The sequence below is a fragment of the Xyrauchen texanus genome, chromosome 45 (genome assembly GCF_025860055.1).
Source record: "Xyrauchen texanus isolate HMW12.3.18 chromosome 45, RBS_HiC_50CHRs, whole genome shotgun sequence".
Lineage (NCBI taxonomy): Eukaryota > Metazoa > Chordata > Actinopteri > Cypriniformes > Catostomidae > Xyrauchen > Xyrauchen texanus.
In genome coordinates this window covers 21141900-21162189 of record NC_068320.1, presented here as the reverse complement: position 1 = coordinate 21162189, position 20290 = coordinate 21141900, and the positions used below count along the sequence as shown (strand labels likewise).

Here is a 20290-nt window from a genome sequence, read left to right as displayed (position 1 = left end):
GGGAAATACACTGTTATGGAGGCATGAATCTGAACCCAATTTTTTGTTTATATGTGATGTCATCACATATTCATTGTATTAAAAACGTACTTTTATTGATTGAAGTGGGAGGGATCTATAGTAGATCTATGCTCCCCACATATAACTGTATATTAAACATAAAAATGCTGTGGTTGGCTATGTGCTATTGTATGTTGCCTTGCTCTACATTTTTGCTTTAAGCTTGGGTAGAGAAATTACTTACCACTGGAAACTTGTTGCATTGCAACTGATTAGAAAAATTGTACGGTTAACTAGATAAGGTTAAATACTACTCTAGACATGTTAAGTCCCAATCTTCAGGTCAACTGATACATAACGACTTTAATGGAAATTAATGTGCATTTGAGTCAAGATGGCAGTTTCCTCCATTTGGGAGCAGTTATGAGCCATCATATTTTTCATACAAATTTGCTTTTTACAAATGTTGGCCTATCCAGTGCTGATGAACATACAGTCCAATACAAAGACCCACAGGCAATTTGGTTTGGGACACAAAAGACCAAAGATTGGAAGATCTCCTCAGCAGGAGAGTTTTTCTGTGGGTTGAGGGAGGGGCGGCAAATAGGTTTTCCATTAATGATTTATTTAGCATGTCAAAGACCCTGTTTTTAAGTCTATTCAACTGCTCTAAGAACAGCTGGACCTTCATTGCCCAGGGGCTTGGCTGTACACAGGACATGCATGCACACAGACATGCATGCAAATAAATCGATTGATAAACCTGGCTGTTAAATGTCTCAAATCAAATGCCTGCAAGTACCTCTCTAAAGGGGTATGGCTAACTATAAATTGGCATGGTCAAAAAGCAGAGGCTTCTGATTGATGGTTACAGTAGAATGATGAAGCTGACTGTGAAATACTTTTAAATAAAATACCTGCTCTAAAATCTCTCGAAAAGGGGTGTGGGATGTTCTAAATGGGCGTGTCCAAAGCAGCAGAGCCTTCTGATTGATAATTACATTAGGCTAGGCTGTGAAGGACTGTTATTGTATTCTCTTTCAAATGCCTGCACAAATCTCTCTATGAAGGGGCATGACAAACTGTTAATGGGCATGATCAAAAAACAGAGCCTTCTGATTGATGGCTACAATAGGTTGACTACGCTGACTGTGAATGACTGTTAAAGTGTAGGGGTGTGGCTAACCCTGAATGGGCATGGCCAACAAAGCAGAGCCTCCAGATTGATGGTTACAATGGGTTGATGAAGCAGTCTGTGGGTAACTGCTATCAAGAAACTGCACAAATAATCTCTCCACAGGGGGTGTGGCTAACTATAAACGGGTGTGGTCAAATAAGTAAAGGCTTTGGATTGATGGATTTGTATGTTTGTAAAGACGAAAGACGTGATGAAAGACGAAGATTCCTCAGCCGTCAAGTTAATGTAAGTCAGCTCTTGTTGGCGAAGGGCCAGATAAAACTACAACCCTACAGATACATACACACACAAGAGAGATTCTGACCGAAACCCCGGCCTTCACCCTATTGCTGAAAAGCAGCCCTTTTCTGGGAGTTGTAGGAATCAACACAGGCTTTCCACAGAATGACAGCTTGTAGTGCCACAAATATACAGTGTAAATTACTACAGTGTGAATAGTGTGAAACATGGAACAAGACAAACCTGGGTTATCAATTTCAAGTGTGAAAAGCCAAATGGACCATACAAACTTGCATTATGTTTTACAGACCCCCAAAGACTTAGTATTGAGTGGATTTCTTCTCTGTCAATAGGCATGTAGGGTGAGTGGTTGGTGACAAGAGACAGCTTCCTAAGGTGAGAGGTTTATTTAAATCATGTTCCGGAGGTAAACGTATTAAAAATCAGTATTACACATGGTACAATAGGCACTTTCTTTCTGACACTGACTATTCAGTTTAATTTGTCAGAATTGGTCACATCCTGGTGTTGTTGGCCCCAGCTGTGACAGCAGGACAGGATGAAGCGGGAACTGAATCTGTCATAACTGGCCTATTTGTGCATTCTGAAACTTGGAATATGATCTAAGAGGGGAAAATGATGAGGTCAGTGTGTATGATGGTGATGACATCACATTGTCGACAAGTTCACAAAATTCTTCAAAACCTCTCCAAACAGTACATGGTAACACAAAACGTGTTAGAAGTGCTTTAGCATTATAATATATAAAGGGTGGCATAAAACCAGGTATATTATATAATTTAGAACATTAATGGGTTTGGGTCAATCCATAACGCATTTTCTTGGGCCATGAATGCCTGTTGTAATGTGAAATATAGCATTTAAGGAAGCTAATAATTTAATCTCACATTAAGAAGTGTGGTAAGACAGTGCTGAGCTCCAACTGAGAAATGAGGGTGCGATTGAGGAAAACTGACATTTGGTTTTTCCTCATTGCAGTATTGGACTACAAGGAGGAAAATATCACAACCAAAGACACCATATTTAAAGAGAGAGGGAAGATGATACAGGATGAAAATTAAGGACATATATTTTCGTACTCTCAGGTTCCTGCATGCACCTAAAATTAATATTAAAAGCAAACAGAAGTTAGAGATGCATGAACAGGAAACTGGATCAGACATAATTTAATTTGCTTACATCGTTTTAGACCCAATTGGATAAAATGTATTTCAAATTGACTTGAATGTACTGTGTGGGATTTTTTTAAACCACAAACAACTTGCCACTTATTTAAGAATCCCTGGGGGGGGGGCATCCCATTCACAGCCGCAGCTCTCCGTCCCGGTTGTCACTGTATTCCCTCCGTATTTGTATCCACGTTGCCCACCCCCATCCAGTCAGACTGTGTATCACATGCCCCCAACCAACCCCCATCCCTGCAAAAAAATCTAGCTTGGTTCATGAATTCAAGGACAAATGGAATACTTCTGTGTCAGTTATTTACTCTCTTAGGGAGGATAACTGTAGCAGATGGGCACACTAAGGTAAGGATGCTAGAAAAAGGGTTTTAGACCACTGCTTAGTGAGTACTGGATAGGGTGATAAGCAATAAATGCCCTTTCTGACAAAGGGACATTGCCATTCCAGGGTTCATTTTATTAGGGTGAGTGCAAGATGAGTCATCAATATTTTTGGTACTTTCCTGAAAGAGAAAGACTCAAATTGAAATGCAAATATCTGTTAAAATTTCATTTTAGTTTAGTTTTAGTTTTGTTGATGTGAAAGTACACAAGCATATGGATGGCCTCAAAGCTAACAGATATGGACTAAATAGCCTACCTTTTTGATTTGACATGGTCTTTGAGAGGGGTAAAATCATTGTGAACCACCCTAAAATAGCAATTTCTCCATTAGGTAGTTTAAAAGGGGGAAAGATAATGGAAATATTTCTTAACAGTGTAGCTAACAGATAGCCATAGATAATTTAGCACAGGGTTTCTCAACCTCTTGCCCACTGCAAAATAATTTTTATAGTGAACATTTTTTAGATTAAGAATGTGTCATTTTATAATATATTAAGATATCATACAAGCCTATATAAAAGCCTAAATTAGTGATTTAACCGTTCAATTTCCTCATGGTTTGGTTTGAATTTTTCAAAGAGCCAGTTTCTCCCACATTCATTGCAATAAAGAAAACAGATATAGTCAATTCTGTTGTCACTGTCAAAGACAGACAAATATCTCTGTAAAGCTTTTCAAACGAGTTTGACAGATTCGCGCTAATGAGTGTCTCTCAGGTGAGATTGAGAGCGCGCATTTTTATTGACAGACCGCGCATGTGCGCACACACTGTTTCTATGAACGCGCCCGCTGACGGACCGCCGCACATTATTAAACATCAGTCATCAGATATTCTTTGTTGTTTATTTCATACGTTACATCCTTTTGTAGTTTATTTTCCTCTCTAACTGTGCTGCGCTTCAGCCATTCAGAGAGTTACCATAAAACCCTCTGATAAAGGAACATCTCAATTGAATGCATGCACATTTGATAGGCTGAAGATAAATATATTTTAGATGGCTGAGAGCAGCTTGTGGCCCGCGTGCCACGTGTTGAGTAGCGCATGCAACTTTGCGTAAAGAGACCTTGTCAAAAAAAGAACGATTCGTAGTATTTATGGATTATTGTCATCAGGCAAATGTACAGCTCTGTCTTCCTAATTGGTCATTTGTACTCTGACCCATGCAGACTCTGATCCGCGACCCAGTGGTTGAGAAACCCTGATTTAGCAGACACTTAATTTTAAGGACAGATAGATGACAGAGGGTAAATGTGGGTAATTGGTAAATTGTAGTTGAATTCTTAAGAACACATACTGTACTATTAATAGACCGTATAAATGATGGCAGGCATCTTCCACTGCGGGTCACCACAGCCCACAGGATCCTATGATGTGGAAAGTGCTGGACCAAACCTCATGTCATTCTTTCTCCATAAAATTATCTTGCGATTTTCTGTCGTGTTTAGCCCACAAATGTTCTGCCAAATCAACTAATCACTGCTTAAAATGATCTAATTGCAGCTAATCTTGCACAGTTTTAAGTCTTTCACCAGGATTTGTGCAGTGAAATGTGTATGGAAAAGGAAAGATTTGTTGTTTTAAAGGAACAGCTCACTTAAAAATGAAAATTATGTCATAATTTACTCACCCTTCGTGTTGTTCCAAACTTGTACTTTTTTTTCATGTGAAATTTAAATAATTTTTCAGTGAAAATCTTGACACCTGTTTAATGTTCAAGTGCGCTGTGAGAGCGTGAACAGTGTTTATTACTGAAAAACGACATACATTTTGGGTTGTTTCTCACAGTATGCCCTCATAAGACTTGGAATTTGATGCACAAATCTCATGAAATACTTTGATTATACTTTTGGGTCCTTTTTTAAAGCTTTAAAGTAGGGCTGTCGATTTAATGTGTTATTTAAATGACTGATTGTCAAATTGTATTGCAAAATGGATTGCTTTGAACTGTAGTCCAATGATTGGCTTATGTTCAATATTATGCAAATAAACAATACAATGATTCTAAAGCCACTTATTGCATTGTCTTATCAATAATTAACTCCTCTACCACAATAATGTAGAGCATTTTAATTATCTGAATATAATTTTTAATATAATATAATATATCTATCTATCTATATATATATATATATATATATATATATATATATATATATATATAATTTGTAATTATGTAAATATAACTATTTCTAATTATTTTGTCATTATATATTGAATTATTGTTATTTGAGGGACTTTCTCAGCAAATATTTATATATGCGATTGATTGTATTAATTAATCGGTACATCATGTAATTCATTTGATTAAAAAAAATGTCAAAGATTGACAGTCCTACTTTAAAGTGAAGTACTATATGCTGCCATTACATTGAAATAACAGAACGATATATTCCTTAAAACATCTTTTGCATTCTGCTTATGAAACAAAGTCATACCGGTTTGGAACAACATAAGGAAGTAAATAATGACATAATTTTGGGTAAACTATTCCTAAGGTTATTGTGGCTCTTGTGTGTAGCAATCCAGTGTCCTTTTTGCAGCCATCTTGGTTGTTTCTTTGGAAATGGAAGTGGATGGAAGCGGTCAGTTATTGTTAGTTTTCAGTGTTATTTTTTCAGAGATAAGAGAGGGGACGGTGAAGACATTTTGAGGAAAGTGCAAAAGGAACCTTGTCATGTTTTGAAGGACATTTCTCTAATATTTTGTGGGTTCGACAGAAATATCGATGAGTGACCTTAGGGGGAGGGGTAAAAGGAAAGAAAAGCAACTCAAACAAACTAAATGACTGAAAGAAATGAGGGGGTAGCAGCACAAGCGCCATGGCAACACATAGAAAGAGGAAGAAAAGAGTTACCCATAAGTAGACGACGTTTCACCCGCTTGTCCACATCAGCTACTGACGTGGTATTGAATTCAGAGCTCTCAATTGCAGCCTCATCTTTCTCTAAAACACAAGTGACAGGGGACAAACAGGGAGGAGTAGGTTAATGAGAAGCCCAAAGTCCATCGCCCATAAAGACAGCCAGGCTGACCCGCCCCCGGCGCCACGCCCATCAACGCCCGCAACAGGCTGGACTGACCCAATATCAGCAGAATACAAGCTGACTGGGTAGAAACCGGCCAGATCATGGACGCCGACTGGGCGTAGAGGCCCAGAAGCAGGCTGCCTGACCATCTTGGCATTTGAGCCCAAACCAAAGCCAAGAGGTGTAAAGCCATGAAGAAGCGCAAATAACCCTGTTAGAGTGTTAATCACATGAACAAATAGATAAATAAAAGAATGATCAAGATATCCCGAAAATGAAAAAACGAACATGGGGACATGGGAGGAGCTTAACATAAGGGAATCAGTGGATTGGACTGGGAGGGGTTGATATTGACATTATGACGTTTCCGTTGTAGTTCTTGTCTTCCATATCAAACGGCCACTCGTTTACATAGAGGACGAGCAGTGGAGGAGGGAGAGAGAAACATAGGGAGGACACAGAAAGGAGGAAGAGGGGAGGGATGGATACATGTCAAAACAAACTGCATGTTTATAAAATGACAAAGGAGAAATAAAAATGAGTCTAAACACAAAAGGACACGATATATTCAGTGACAGGATAAGGATGACGTGGAAGGAGTTGAGGAAAGAGTGGTCTCATGGTGGGGTCCATGAGAGGAACAGAGATTGAGGGATGGGGCATGCGGAGAAGTAAATGAATGACAGAGTCTGGGGCAGCGCTGGTTGCCTGTTTGTCTATGGAACACATTACAACTGGTTTTGGCAGTCAAGTCAATGCAGAAAACCACTGTCCAAGTGTAGGGAATGGGGATGCTATGGCTAGGCTCGTGTTTTGAGAACGTTTATTGTAAATGTCTTCTGAGCATGCAGATACAAGCACGGGATTGGTGTTAGAGTGGAAGGGGTGGGCTTCTGGGCCTTAGGGATCCAACCCTGAATGAGTGGAGACAAACAGGACCAATCAGGATATGGAGGTCTGTGTTGAAGGAATGGTTCTGCCAAAATGGAAAATTCTGTCATAATTTACTAACCATCATGTCGACCATATGATTTTCTTTCTTCCACGGAACAAAAAGGAAATTTTAGGCAGAATGTTCATGCTCTTATTTTTTCTTCATAAAATAAAAGTTAATGGGGACAGTAGCTGTCAAGCTACAAAAATGACAAAAAAGCACCATTCAACCAGACCATAAAACAATGGTGTGCAATATTCCAAGTTCTCTGAACCCATATGATAGCTTTGTGAGGAGCAGACCAAAAATGTCCTCATTCATGTTTGCATACATTAAAAAATTGTACAGAAAGACACATTGCACCAGGTGTGACATCAGTGACTTTGAACGTCATTGGATCGCTCACATGAACAATCGAGAACTGAAATTTAAAGTATGCAAATTTGACTTTATGGTGCTTTTATGGTGCTTTTTCTGTCATTTTTGCAGTTCAACACTTCACATCAATGTTTTCACTATATATAAAAGAACAGCATAAACTCTGCATAAAATGTACTTTTGTGTTCCATGGAAGAAAGAAAAAATACAGGTTTGGAATGACATGAGGGTGAGTACTATAAATGATGACAGAAATGCAATTTTTTGGTGAACTATTCATTTAAGGTTGGGACCAAAAATCAGTTTGCCCTAACTTCATGACTAGAGGCGCTTCATTTGATATTAAGACTATATGTGCCAGAGAATGTACAGTATGTGCTTATAAATATATGTGTATACATTTGAGTAAAAAAGGGAACTACAAGACTTGGCTCTGACTGGCTCCTTTAAATGACTCCACCAATTAGAGGTTGGCTTGAGTACGATGTCACAGAGAAATTAAATAAACAAATAAATCAATAATTCACTACCTCTAATGTGACTACTGTAAACATAAAAAAAGCACAGGGGTTACTATTACTGTTTTTACATAAAAAGAAGGGAAAAATAGAAAGACTAAGAGGTAAACAAGAGACTTTCACACTGACAAAAACCATGCAGGCAGATGACAGCTTTTGTGTTAGTCTAAGATGACAGGGAGCGAATATATAAGCCAATAAGAGCAAACGAAGAAAGACAGAGAGTGTGCAGAGACAGAAAACATGCAACTGGCATGAGAAGAAGTGATGGGAACTTTTTAAATTAAAAAGAATAACAGATGAGAGTGGAGTGGAGGCCAGTTTTACGATGTTTAGTGACTCTTTTTATTCAAGGTTGCAGACGGGGTTGGTTCATGCTTATGGGGGCTGAGGATGAGGAGTTGCCATTGGCTGGCTGTTTTCAGAGGTCAGGCAGGGGCGGGACTGGTGATTGGCTGGTCAGATGGGATGCTGTTTTCTGATTGGTGGGGGCACTACTGTTGATCAGGCTGCAATTGAGAGGTGCAATTTAACCGTTTATAATTTTTCTTGTTAATAAACCACTTTATTCCTGTCAGAATCACCCTTAAATTGCAGACAAGACAGGCAATCAGTAACTTTCACCAGAGAGGCAAGAGGAAGAGGAGGAGCCCATGACAGACGCCACACACAGGAGCAAAGGGAAGTCCTAAAGGATCACTAAACATAAGGAAAGACCAGACCCACATCGCACAGCTGAACACACAGACCACAGCGAGGGTCCAGAGAGAGATAGAGGGAAAGGAAGAACAGAGGGAGAGAGGGATGGGGTGGGATCAATCGCTACACTCCTCTTCTTTTCCTCGCGGCCGTTTGGTGTCGCTCCGTGGAAGCTGGAAAGGAAGAGTGGATTGAGATCGACAGGCAGCAGGGCGGGAGAGAGCCATTCCAGTGTATGGCAATCAGCCATTCCAGTGTATGGAAATCAGCAGGTACAACAAAACACATTTTTATGTTTCTGTGGAGGATGTGTGTGCATTTGTGTGCAAAGGTCAGTTGTCAGTGTTATGCAAAACATGTTTGGTCAGTCAACAGAAGGCCACAACCATGGCTAATGCTTAATAGCGCATTTCTACAATGGCATTGGTAACATTTTAGGTGATGTTGTGTAAAAAATTACTGCAATATCCATCAAGTTAACATAAACAAACAATGGCTGAGTGCACCTTTAAAAATATAACTGACGTCACACAGCTCTTACCCCAGAAATAGCTTGGCATGAGAGTGAGGATCTGATTGGTCACCTGGTGATGTGGCGAGACACATGTAATATGGAATGTAAATGTGTTTCCTGTCCATAAACATGCTCAGGCTCTGATGCCAACTCTGCATGACTGATGACTGACCTACTAAACCCACAGCAATGCTTGCTGTTTTAGACTCTTAAGACTTAAAGGGACAGCTCATCCAAAAATGAAAATTATGTAATTATTAGCATTGTTCAGTGGAAGAAAGTAAGCCATACAGGTTTGGAACAACATGAGCGTAAGTACATTTTGACAGAATGTTCATTTTTGAGTTAACTATCCCTTTAACACACACTCACACACACACAGGCACTATCTGGAAGATTTTTAGCTTACACCTTCCTTGGTCTAGTGGGTTAATTTGACCAGTTTTTAAATTGGTTCTAAATGGGTCCGAAAGTTCCGCAAGACCAAGGAAGGGAAAAATGCTAGTATGGGTAGAATAGAAATAGTGAGAAACTTTGCACCGACTACCGACAGCGGTAGCTATCCTTCAGTTTTAGCAATTTCTGCAATTTTAAAGTTCACAGAGGAGACAGCAGAGACTCTTGGCTGCCAAATGACACACACACACACACACACACACACACACACACACACACACACACACACACACACACACACACACACACACACACACACACACACACACACACACAAGCTGGCACAACACAATGTAAAAATCCTTCCCTCCAGTCAAACTTTGCAGAGGCTAGGAGGTTCACCATAAGAAAACAAGCATTAAAAACGAAACTTACCTGCAGGTCATTTGTCTTGCAGTGTGAAAAAAGAAAGCCATTTCTGAAGTATTGGCCCTGGATGCATGCTTACCCACCTAGCGTATAAAGCTTTCCCTTTCGGCAAGTATGGCAGAACTCCACGGGCCGACTGGTTGGCTTTTCCACCATTACCAGTATGATGAATGTGTTTTGCACACAGAGGTTTTGGTGATGAAATTTGCATCATCAAGCACATTTCCACAATACACATGCACACACATCTCACTCTCACCCAACCCACAATCTCTCTATACCCTCTGAACTTTCTCTAAAGCAAAGATACATTAAAATAGTCCTGCTTTAATAGTCCATTTGAACTGTGTGTGTGTGTGTGTGTGTGTGTATCTGAGAGAATGGGAGAATGAGAGCATCAAAGCCAGGAGAGAATATAAATGACCAAATTAGCTGTGTGTGTTTCCCTCATTGTTACAACTAATAAGCTGTTCCATCATTGAATTAGCGGCTAACTGCTAAAGCAAGCACAGTCCCCAAGCTGCAAGTAGTTCTCATGAAAGATATGTGGACTGGTATTTTTAGATTCATCTATGACACACAAGACCAATCTATGGGGTTAGACTTGCCTCAGTTTTCATGTCATTGTCACTGGTGTCAAACTTGACTTACCATATTTGAATGTATGAAAACGCAAATGAGATTTGAGACTACTTTCTTTTGTGGTACATTCATGTGCTTTTTAGGTCATTTTTGGAGGTGAGTTTTCATTTTTGGGTAAACTATTCATTTAAAGAGTTAGTTCACCCTAAAGTGAAAATTCTGTTGTCATTTACTCACCCTTATATCGCCCTAAACCCATGTGACTTTCTTTCTTCTGTGGAACACAAGTAGGAGAAATTTAGAAAAATGCTAATTTTACCATACAATGAAAGTGAATAGGGACTGAGGCTATTAGAGCCTACAGTCGCAGTCATACTAGGCTTAATGGAAAGGATATGATGTTCCTCTCAAGGGCTTCTGGTTGTAATAATAATAAATCACAAATAACAAAAAGTATTAAATTTGAATTGTTAAAATATACCATCTACTCACTTTCCTTCCACAATTAAAACATTTTGTTCTGAAATATGTATTCTTTGTATTGAGACAAGGTGTCAGTGTGTGACGTTTCAATCTTCTATTCGTCTTCTCATCAAACAAATTTGCACATTAAAGTTCACCAAAATTTTAATTTGGTATGCAGCACAATGTGAAATTTCCACACATGAGCTTGCGTTTCTGGTCTTCCATGTTCAAATGCGTTTGAATGGAAGTGAATGGAGTGCAAAGTCTTGTGTAATCACACCTTAAAATGTGCCAAGCATCTCCAGCCCCGTGAAAAGAAAGGTTGTCATATGGGTTTGGAGTGACATGAGGATGAGCTAATAATTTTTTGGGAATTCAAATTTTCATTCTTTAGTTCCACAAGGTTTTGGTTCTTTCACGGACGCCACATGGGCTGGAACATATAGATTTGTCTATGGGACATGAGGCCAATCTTTGGGGTTAGCCGTGCAAGAATTTTCCCTTCTCAAACTCAATGTACTTTCTCACCGCAGCCATGATATGGACCATTCAGCTGGCCTACAAAAACTCCTTCTGACAAACGAGACAGAATGTTTGTTGAAACAGCCCTTCAGTCATAACCCTGGTAAAGTGCAGAGCACTACCATCCCACCGCCCCCTTCTCCCTCTCTTCTCTTCTCTCTCTCCCACACTCTCATTGTGTAAAAATTATGAGGCCAAAATTTGGTAGAGTGTGCATGGAGATTGCCATGGCCATTTCCTTCCCAGTAGACCTTCACTATAGAGAAGCTAGACTTGCACAAATGACCAAGCAGTTTAATACATGTAGGTTAACCTTAATGTATTTATACTATGTGATGTGTTTGTTTGTGTACAGCATGAGACTCACCAATGCAGGTCTTGCTGTCTGAATGAAGGGCATATTTCTGATGACATCCGCATACAGGCCCCACGTCTGTGTCATCGCATGTGTGTTGGCAACCACCATTTCCATAGTTACATGTCACTGGTAACACACAACAACTGTGAGGAGTGTTGAAAAAAATGTACCAACATGGACACCCCTTTATACAAAGTACACTTACACACAAACTCTCTTAAATAGTGGGTCAGGACCCAATAATAAGTTGCGGGTCTCATCTGAGCGAAGTATGCATCAATGCATGCTTGGACCCACATAATTTTAGGTGTCTTTAACTACTATGTACTTAAGCGTTTGGTTCAATGTACTTATTATGTACATACTTGTTGTTGCGTCATAGTTACATTTAAAGTACCTGCATTTAAACAAATCTGTAGTTACACTTAACCCCAACCCTAATCAAGTAATTGTATTTTATGTATTTTCACGTTAGTACATAGTAGTTAAAGACACCTAATATAAAGTATGTTTTTTAAGGCTATTGTAGATTATTTTAACATTTGCACTATGCAAGTGGATTGGTTTGAGACAGACAGTTATCCAATGCAGGATAACAATGCAATTTTATGATGTAGTATTTTGACTTCCGATATTGGTGTACTGACTAACTCCAAACTTTATACTTTATACTTTATCATTGCCAGTGCAGTACATGCTTTCTGTACTAAGTAAAAGTATTCAAATTAGGAATCAGCCTCTGTCTTTACATACAAATGCACACTTGAAATGTCAAACGTTGTCATGAAGTCTCAAATCCCAATAAAAGGCTGTTAATAAGATCACCCACCCCAGATGTTTAGTTGTCAAATCCAATTAAATACATTTTGTGCAATCAAAAACTTCTTCAACAGTTACACTTAAACATGTTTGGTTAGACAAAGAGACCATTCTAATATTCCACTTCCAGAACATGATCTGATACTTTGATTAAAAGGAGTTTCAAGGACTTTGGTCAATCTTGTACCAGCTCTTAAATTAAAAATAGAATAACGCCAAATCGAAGATGAAAGTTCTCCAGATGTTTAGGCCAGAACCACAGCACTGTAACTAATACGTCCATGACAGATCAGTGGCTGAGGTGGTTTGTTTAAGGAGAAGTCAGTATTAAAGGGCAGACTTGAAAAAATCTGTAAACCTGTTGTTTAGCTCTGATTCCACAAGCAGTTTTTCTCTGACATACTGTATATCTTCAGTTTCATTTTGTGGCACAGGAAGGAAAAACTAAAGGGTTTTTCATACCACTTGAAGAGAATCTAAACAAGTGTCATTAACCCAGATGAGATCAATTATACATGCTGACTTTATAATTTAGAACTGGGATCTACATTTTAATGTGGCCATTTTAAAAGTGCACTAAGCAGTTGTGACCTGCTCCATCATTTTGTTTCACAAAGACAGAAGCACATTTTAAGTTTTATGCAATAGGGTAATACAAGAAAGCCTTAGCTTTATAATGATATATTATGTTTGTACTTTAACCTTTGCAAGACATAATCATTTCAATTTTGTCTGAGACTTTACTTTTTATGTAAATAAGATAAAGATGTGTTTCTGGGTCAAAGGATTCCATCCTTTAAGCTCTGATGGTGTTTTTAAAGTGACATACCCAAAATTAAAGGCCCATAGCTCAGGGAAAAAAGCAACAACAACAAAACAAGGTGGGTCAAGTGTTTCATATCACTGTAAGGAAAACATATAGATAGTATATTGATGATAATGATATATGATAAATTATGAGACTCTCAGCCTAAGAATATTTTTTAAAAGCCGTTGGCTATTAAGTTTTAAACAGGTCAATTTTCTTAGCGCAGCGTAACAATGTCAGTTTTAAAACAATGGACAAATCAGATCAATCTGGGGGCAGAATAATATATTTACATATGCACAAGTATATTGAGTGTTTATATTAGCAATGTTGTAATTTAGTTAACGTGCCTATAAGCACAACTTCTATTCATTTCTGTTGCATTCTCTCTTGCTGATTTTAATGCAGGAACATGTCTTGTGTGAACGCTCCCTTGAGAGCACAGAATGAGATTCAGAGGATTATCGAAGTTGGTACATACGTTTGCAGTCGTGCTGATTTTCTGCCAGCTCAAATCCTGGGCGGCACTCACACGCCACCCCGCCTTTGGGAGTCTCTCTGCAGATATGCGCACAGCCATGGTCCTTATTCATACAGTTCATCCCATCTACCCAGAGAGAGAGAGAGAGAGAGAGAGAGAGAAAGAGAAACAGTTCCATTACAAACACTGCACTGACAGCCTCATTGAGATGAGCATTTGATTTTTATGAGTGGTGTAAATTAGTTTAATGATTCTGCCACAGAATCTTTTTCACACACAGAACAACACTGACATCTCGGCTGACCCATGGAGCCACACACAAAGACTTTCTCCACAGACAACATGTTCAGCAAACATTCACAATCCTTTTTCATTTTCTCCATTTCGTTCTCTGATTGCAAAATGTCTCCTCCCACCTCTATATTTTTACTTTCTGTCTTCTGTATTTTCTCTCAAGAGTGAGTGATATTACAGTGCAAGTAATAAGCAGATTTGAGGAATATACGGCACTTTTTGGGGGGTTAAACAAATGGTAAGTTAACTTTTTATAAAACATTGACCATCAAACTCATTAGACCAAAAATATTACATAAGCTATGTTATTTTATAGCGATTTTATACAAGGTTTGAAATTTCTAAACCCTGTTACCAAAATTTAGGATGTTGTTTGAACCCTGATTTGTACTCCTTTGTAGCTTTCTAGCAATAAACATCAAATAAACAAATGTATAAATAAATAAAGAGTTTAATATTTAGCCTAAATAAAGCTACAGTATCACTCGGTAGGGGAAGTAAAACACACTGCTTTTCATGTTAGGTTAATTTAATGAGAGACAATAATTTATCTAACATATTTAATAGATTTCATAACAAAAGATCTGGGGTTTGTGCCTCTGATGCTTGAAAAAAAGAAAGAAAGAAAAAAAGTCACCGGACACAAAAGTGTACCGTATTCGTGACAAATGCTGGTATCATATTCATGTAAAGTTGCTGTATTTCTCTGAAAAGTAATTAACAAAAAGGCATAAAATGACAGTCCACCCCCCCCCCCCCCACTTTGTTCTTTCCTTCTGATCTCACAAGTAGAGCAAAGTGTGGTTATCTAACAAGGCATCTTTCACCATCCTGACCGAATCCTGCTCTTTTCCTAAACAAAACGACAGCATAAAAGGGCTGAATAAAAGAGACAGACCAGGAATGACAGAGAGGAACCCTAATGGACATCCTCCTCATCTTAAGGCCAAACAATGAGCGAAGAATGTGTGTGTACACAAAAGCAAGTCTCCGTGGAAACATGGCGGTTTCTGCCACCTCTTGAGAGACGTTGAGTGCTCTCAGGCCAGAGCAGAATAAGGGCTGCTTTTCTGTTTGCGACCCATAGGACACCTTGATGTTCCTAATTAACGAGGATTCTGGAGAATGCCATCAAAAGATCTGCCGTATTTCGCACCCAAGAGTGTGAGAGTGTCTGTATGTCATGAATGTGTAGAACTATGAATGACTATAGAGATTTAGTTTGTCTATTCTGAGTGACAGAAAAAGTTTGCCTGTGATTGGCTGATTGTTCCATATCCTATCTACTACAATCCAAACTAAGTATTTAAATAATTGAAATATAGGGGACTGGTAGTTCAGCGAGTATTGACGCTGACTACCACCTCTGGAGTCATGAGTTTTAATCCAGGGTGTGCCGAGTGACTCCAGCCAGGTCTCCTAAGCAACCAAATTGGCCCGGTTGTTAGGGAGGGTAGAGTCACATGGGGTAACCTCCTCGTGGTCATGATTAGGGCTTCTCACTCTTGATGGTGCGCATGGTAAGCTGTGCATGGATCACGGAAAGTAGCATGAATCTTACCATGCTGTGAGTCTCCGCGGTGTCATGCACAATGAGCTACGCGATAAGATGCGCAGATTGGCGGTCTCAGAAGCGGAGACAACTGAGACTTGTCCTCCACCACCCAGATTGAGGTGAGTAACCGCACCACCATGAGGACCTAGTAAGTAGTCGGAATTGGGCATTCCAAATTGGGAGAAAAGTGGATAAAATAAAATAAAATATTATTTAAAAAAGAATGAATTATAGACCATTAAAAGACATATTGTTTTCACTTTTTCTCAAGCAGGTAAACCAAGCCAACAGGCTACAAAACCTTTCTAATTTCAAGAAGCTTTACATTGTCAGTGTACATATTTACAAACATGAACAATCAATTAAAAAATAATTACATTAAAATAAACAAAACTTGTTTAATAAAATTTGTATTTATTTTACATTTAATTTATTATACCATTAAAATGTGTAAATATATTATAATAAGATTGAGGAATAAATTATAGTAAAATTGAATAAAAATAAAGTTAAAATGTTATATAAATTAATATACATTTGATACATTTACAGTTTGTTATACCACTTAAACTTCATTAACCATTTAAAATAAACTAAATTAAAAATAAATAATTTAATTAAATGTACAGTATGGTTTTTGTTGCCATTTACACTTTAGTATTTCTCTCTCTCTTCCTTTTGCCAAGTAAGTCATTTTTCAGTTCTGGTTGTTTTCAGGAAACACTGCTCTAGTTAAGGTAAAATAAAGTGCTAAAGATAGGAGAAGGTTCTGCTGAGTCACCAAATATAAAGTGAGTTCCACATAACATCCCAGCACAAGAGATATACTGACTCCATCTGAAAGTGCAGCATCAGTCTCTATACTGCCCTGCTCATCACCTCTTTAAATACACCACTACAGTACATTTACACTTTATCAATTAAGATCAAGTGATTCACATGAGAAAGAGAGACCATAAAGTTACAGTAATACTAGTGTGAGACATTTGATTGAGCTGCCCAGGGTTTGATGCTGTTTTAACCAGAGGTGTTGGAGATCCAATAAGACCCATGGCCTGACTGCATGTTTTCAACACACCCATACAGCTGTCATTTCAGTAATTAGAACATAGATAGGAAGATAAATGAAAGTGACCCCTTTCAGCTCATTCTGTCAGTGTGGCACTCAGCAAAGTGAAAGAAAATGGGAATTAGGGGAATTTCAAGTGTGTGTGTGTGTGTGTGCGAGAGAGAGAGAGAGAGAGAGTAGACCCATGCACGCATGCATGTGCCTTTGTTTAATATCAGGCACAAGTATACACTCTGAGTGCACTGTTACCCATAACCCCACCACTTAAAAGAAGTGCTTTAAAAGCCCCAAATGAAATGTCAAATGGGAAGCCCCTTTTAAAGTCTAACGTATAATAATTTATACAACAAATACAGTTCAGTTTAACACAATGTTTCCAGCAGCTGAGCTTGGCTTAATGTCCATAGATGGACAGAAGAGGATGGAATCAGTCTTTGTAGGACGGCATGTCAACATAATGTGGACAATATTGAATTTAAAGACCTCTGAAGACAGACTAAACTTTTCAAAGGGTGAAGCGGTATTATTATAATGGGGAGACTAATACAGGACTGTTTAAGAGAAGAACAAAAGCTGACAACATGGATCGGATGTAATGGATTTTGTTCTGAGTTCAATTGTTAGCAGATGGAATGTTGACATAATTAAAGGGGTCATATATTGAGAAATAAAACAATTTGAATTCAATGTACTATAAAAACATATTGTAACTTTCAGAATTGAAAACTTCCAACCCGCTCCAAAAAGACTGAAACTGAGCTGCAAAAACCACTCATTCCAAACTTGTGTAACTTAACAAAATTTTGTTACCAGTAAAAATAATTTAAAGAAGCTTTGTGCTGTGCCTTCTTGTAAGTAGCACCTGCAGCTCTGCATATCCTCCCGAAACATCCCGTTAGGAAAGAGTGGCTGAAGTCTATTTTTAACAAGGTTAGCAATCATTTCAGTTAGATTTTAACAGTTTAAGCAAAACTAAAAAAAAAACTAGTCATTCAATTTTAAATCTTAATCGAATTAATTACATGAAAATCTGATTAATTAATTGAACAAATCACAATTAATCATATATATAAATAGAAAGGCCCTCAAATAACAATATTTCAATTCAATATATAATGATTAAATAAATAGAAATATAACATATATTATAAATATTATAATTCAGATAATTACAATGCATTACTTTTCAGATAATTATAATACATTTTTGTGGCATTGGCCTACTGTCCACAACAATCCATTTAGCTATTTAATTATGCAATTTATTCTAAAGGCTTTTCGAAGGACGCGTCATTGTACACATGCATTAGACAGACGCTTTTGGAACATCTCATTTTGGTTGTTTTATGTCATGAATAAAATTAATAGTTTAGTAAAACATAGTTTAAACTTTAAAAACATACATAACATATGCTTAGATTGCTCTTCATCTGAATTAAATGGTGGGGGAAAGAAGGCTTGCAAACGAACCACCTGAGCCCTGAAGGGCGTTGAGAAAACCTTAGGCACGTAGCCTTTTCTAAGTTTAATGATGGCTTTTGACAGATCTGGACCAAACTCCAGGCATGAGCTGTCAGTTGAAAGCGCCTGCATGTCACCTACCCATTTAAATGAGGTCAAAGCCAATAGGAGTGCAGTCTTTAAGGAAAGCACCCATAGCTCAACAGATTCCAGTGGCTCAAATGTGGAGTTGTGAGTGCCTTCAGCACCAGATTCAAGTCCCAAGTCGGGCGAGGGGGATCAAACGCCTCGCTCACCTAAGGGTACTTATGACTAGATTATGACAGGGCGTGGTATGCTGAGATAGTCGCTACATAAACCTTGAGTGTTGATGGGGTAAAGCCAGCATCTAGCCGCTCTAGAAAGAATGTCAAAATCTCAGTTATGGGGCAATTCACTGGGTCTTTACCAGGTGAAAAGCACCAATTTGCAAACCCGTGCCATTTAAGTGCATAGAGGCATCACATGGACAGTGCTCTAGCCTGTAAAATGGTATTCATCACTGACTGAGCTAATTCTGGCTCATCCATTCAGGGGCCACACATGTAGCTTCCACAGATCTGGCTGGGGATGCCAAATTATGCCTTGTGCTTGAGAAAGTCTCTCCTCAGCTGTATTTCCCATGGAGGGCCATCTAGTGTTTCTATCATCTCCGGAAACCAGGACTGATTGGGCCATTTCAGCCCAATTAACAGAACTGTTTCCATGTCCTCTCTGACTTTGCTGATGACAAAATGGAGGAGCACCGGCAATTTGTGAGACAGTGCATCCACACCCAGTGGGGCTTGGGACATGGAGTACCAGGGGGGAGAGTGGGCATTCTTCGCAGAGGAGAATATGTCGACTTCTGCTTTGCATAATATTTCCCAAATCCTCATAACTGTCTGAGAATGAAGTCTCCATTCCCCTGGTAATACTCCCTGATGTGACAACAGATCTGTTCCGAAATTCAGACAGCCTGGGACATGTGTCGCACGCAATGAGAGGAGATGACGCCCGCTCCATTGGAGAAGACGTTGTGTCATGCTCATTAATTGTGGCGATCGGAGTACACCCTGGTGATTTATGTATGCCCCTAATGTTGTGTTGTCCGAACGAATCAGAACAGGGTGATTCACAATGTCGGAATGAAAAGCTCTCAAAACTAGAAAGTTTGGATGCCCGACTTTCGGCAGCTGGACATCGCACACCGCGCCCCAACCTATGTTGAATGCATCTATGGTCACCACTTTTCTTCTGAAAATTTGACCCAATGTAACAATCTGTTGGTAGAAGTCTGGTGCTGTCCATAGTGCCAATCATTGAGGTAATTCAAAACACGCACATCGATAAATTTCGATGAGTGCCACATCGATAAATTTCGTGTGTCTTGCTGAGAAGTTCTGTCCTCTGTAAGTGTATATCGACAGCTAAGTAGAAAGTGTTCCAAGACAAAGATGAATTTCACAGTGTTGAAGGAAGAAAATTCTGAAGAAATGGTGACTGAGAGCCCACTTATATAGGCCTACTGCGTGGCTCAGACACCATTGCCAAACAGAAGATTCCGTGATTGTATAAGGGTTTCAATAAGGTCATGTAAGGACACTTCTCCATAGTGCTTACTGCAATGTCGAGTGAACTGAATCAAAAGGGAACTTTTTTCTAACTTAACAGGTGAATTTAGTCTCTGATTATTTAAAACTTATACCTATACGTATGCACATGCACACATGCTTTCACAGGCCCCTAATTTTCCCATCTCTTGTAACAGCCATTTTAATTGAAATCTGTCAGACATTCAATCTCTCTCCAAATGCACAATGCTATAGGTATTGAGCCATGAATTTCAATGAGGCTTTTTTTTTTTCACCAGCAACCATTGATGTCTGACAACTGAAAACAGCCTTTTACAAAAAAAACCCTACCCAATCTCTTCTTCAAACACAAGCTTGCCTAACAG

At 38.8% G+C, this 20290-nt stretch overlaps 1 protein-coding gene and 1 long non-coding RNA gene across 4 annotated transcripts in view; one reads left to right on the top strand and one right to left on the bottom strand.

Moving 5' to 3' along the window:
* Positions 1-20290, bottom strand: part of LOC127637564 (signal peptide, CUB and EGF-like domain-containing protein 1) — a 90996-nt gene that overhangs the window by 37419 nt on the left and 33287 nt on the right. For 2 of the 3 annotated variants that reach the window (XM_052118678.1, XM_052118680.1), the window contains 3 exons: positions 13934-14059; positions 11835-11951; positions 5859-5948 (listed from right to left, as the gene is read on the bottom strand). In XM_052118678.1, coding sequence (XP_051974638.1) covers positions 5859-5948; positions 11835-11951; positions 13934-14059 — 333 coding nt within the window. The remainder of the gene's footprint in view (positions 1-5858; positions 5949-11834; positions 11952-13933; positions 14060-20290) is intronic. The other variant, XM_052118679.1, reaches the window with a different exon arrangement.
* LOC127637565 (uncharacterized) lies at positions 8611-12646 on the top strand. Its single transcript, XR_007969758.1, has 2 exons — positions 8611-8831; positions 11823-12646. It is a non-coding gene; the product is annotated as an uncharacterized LOC127637565 (long non-coding RNA).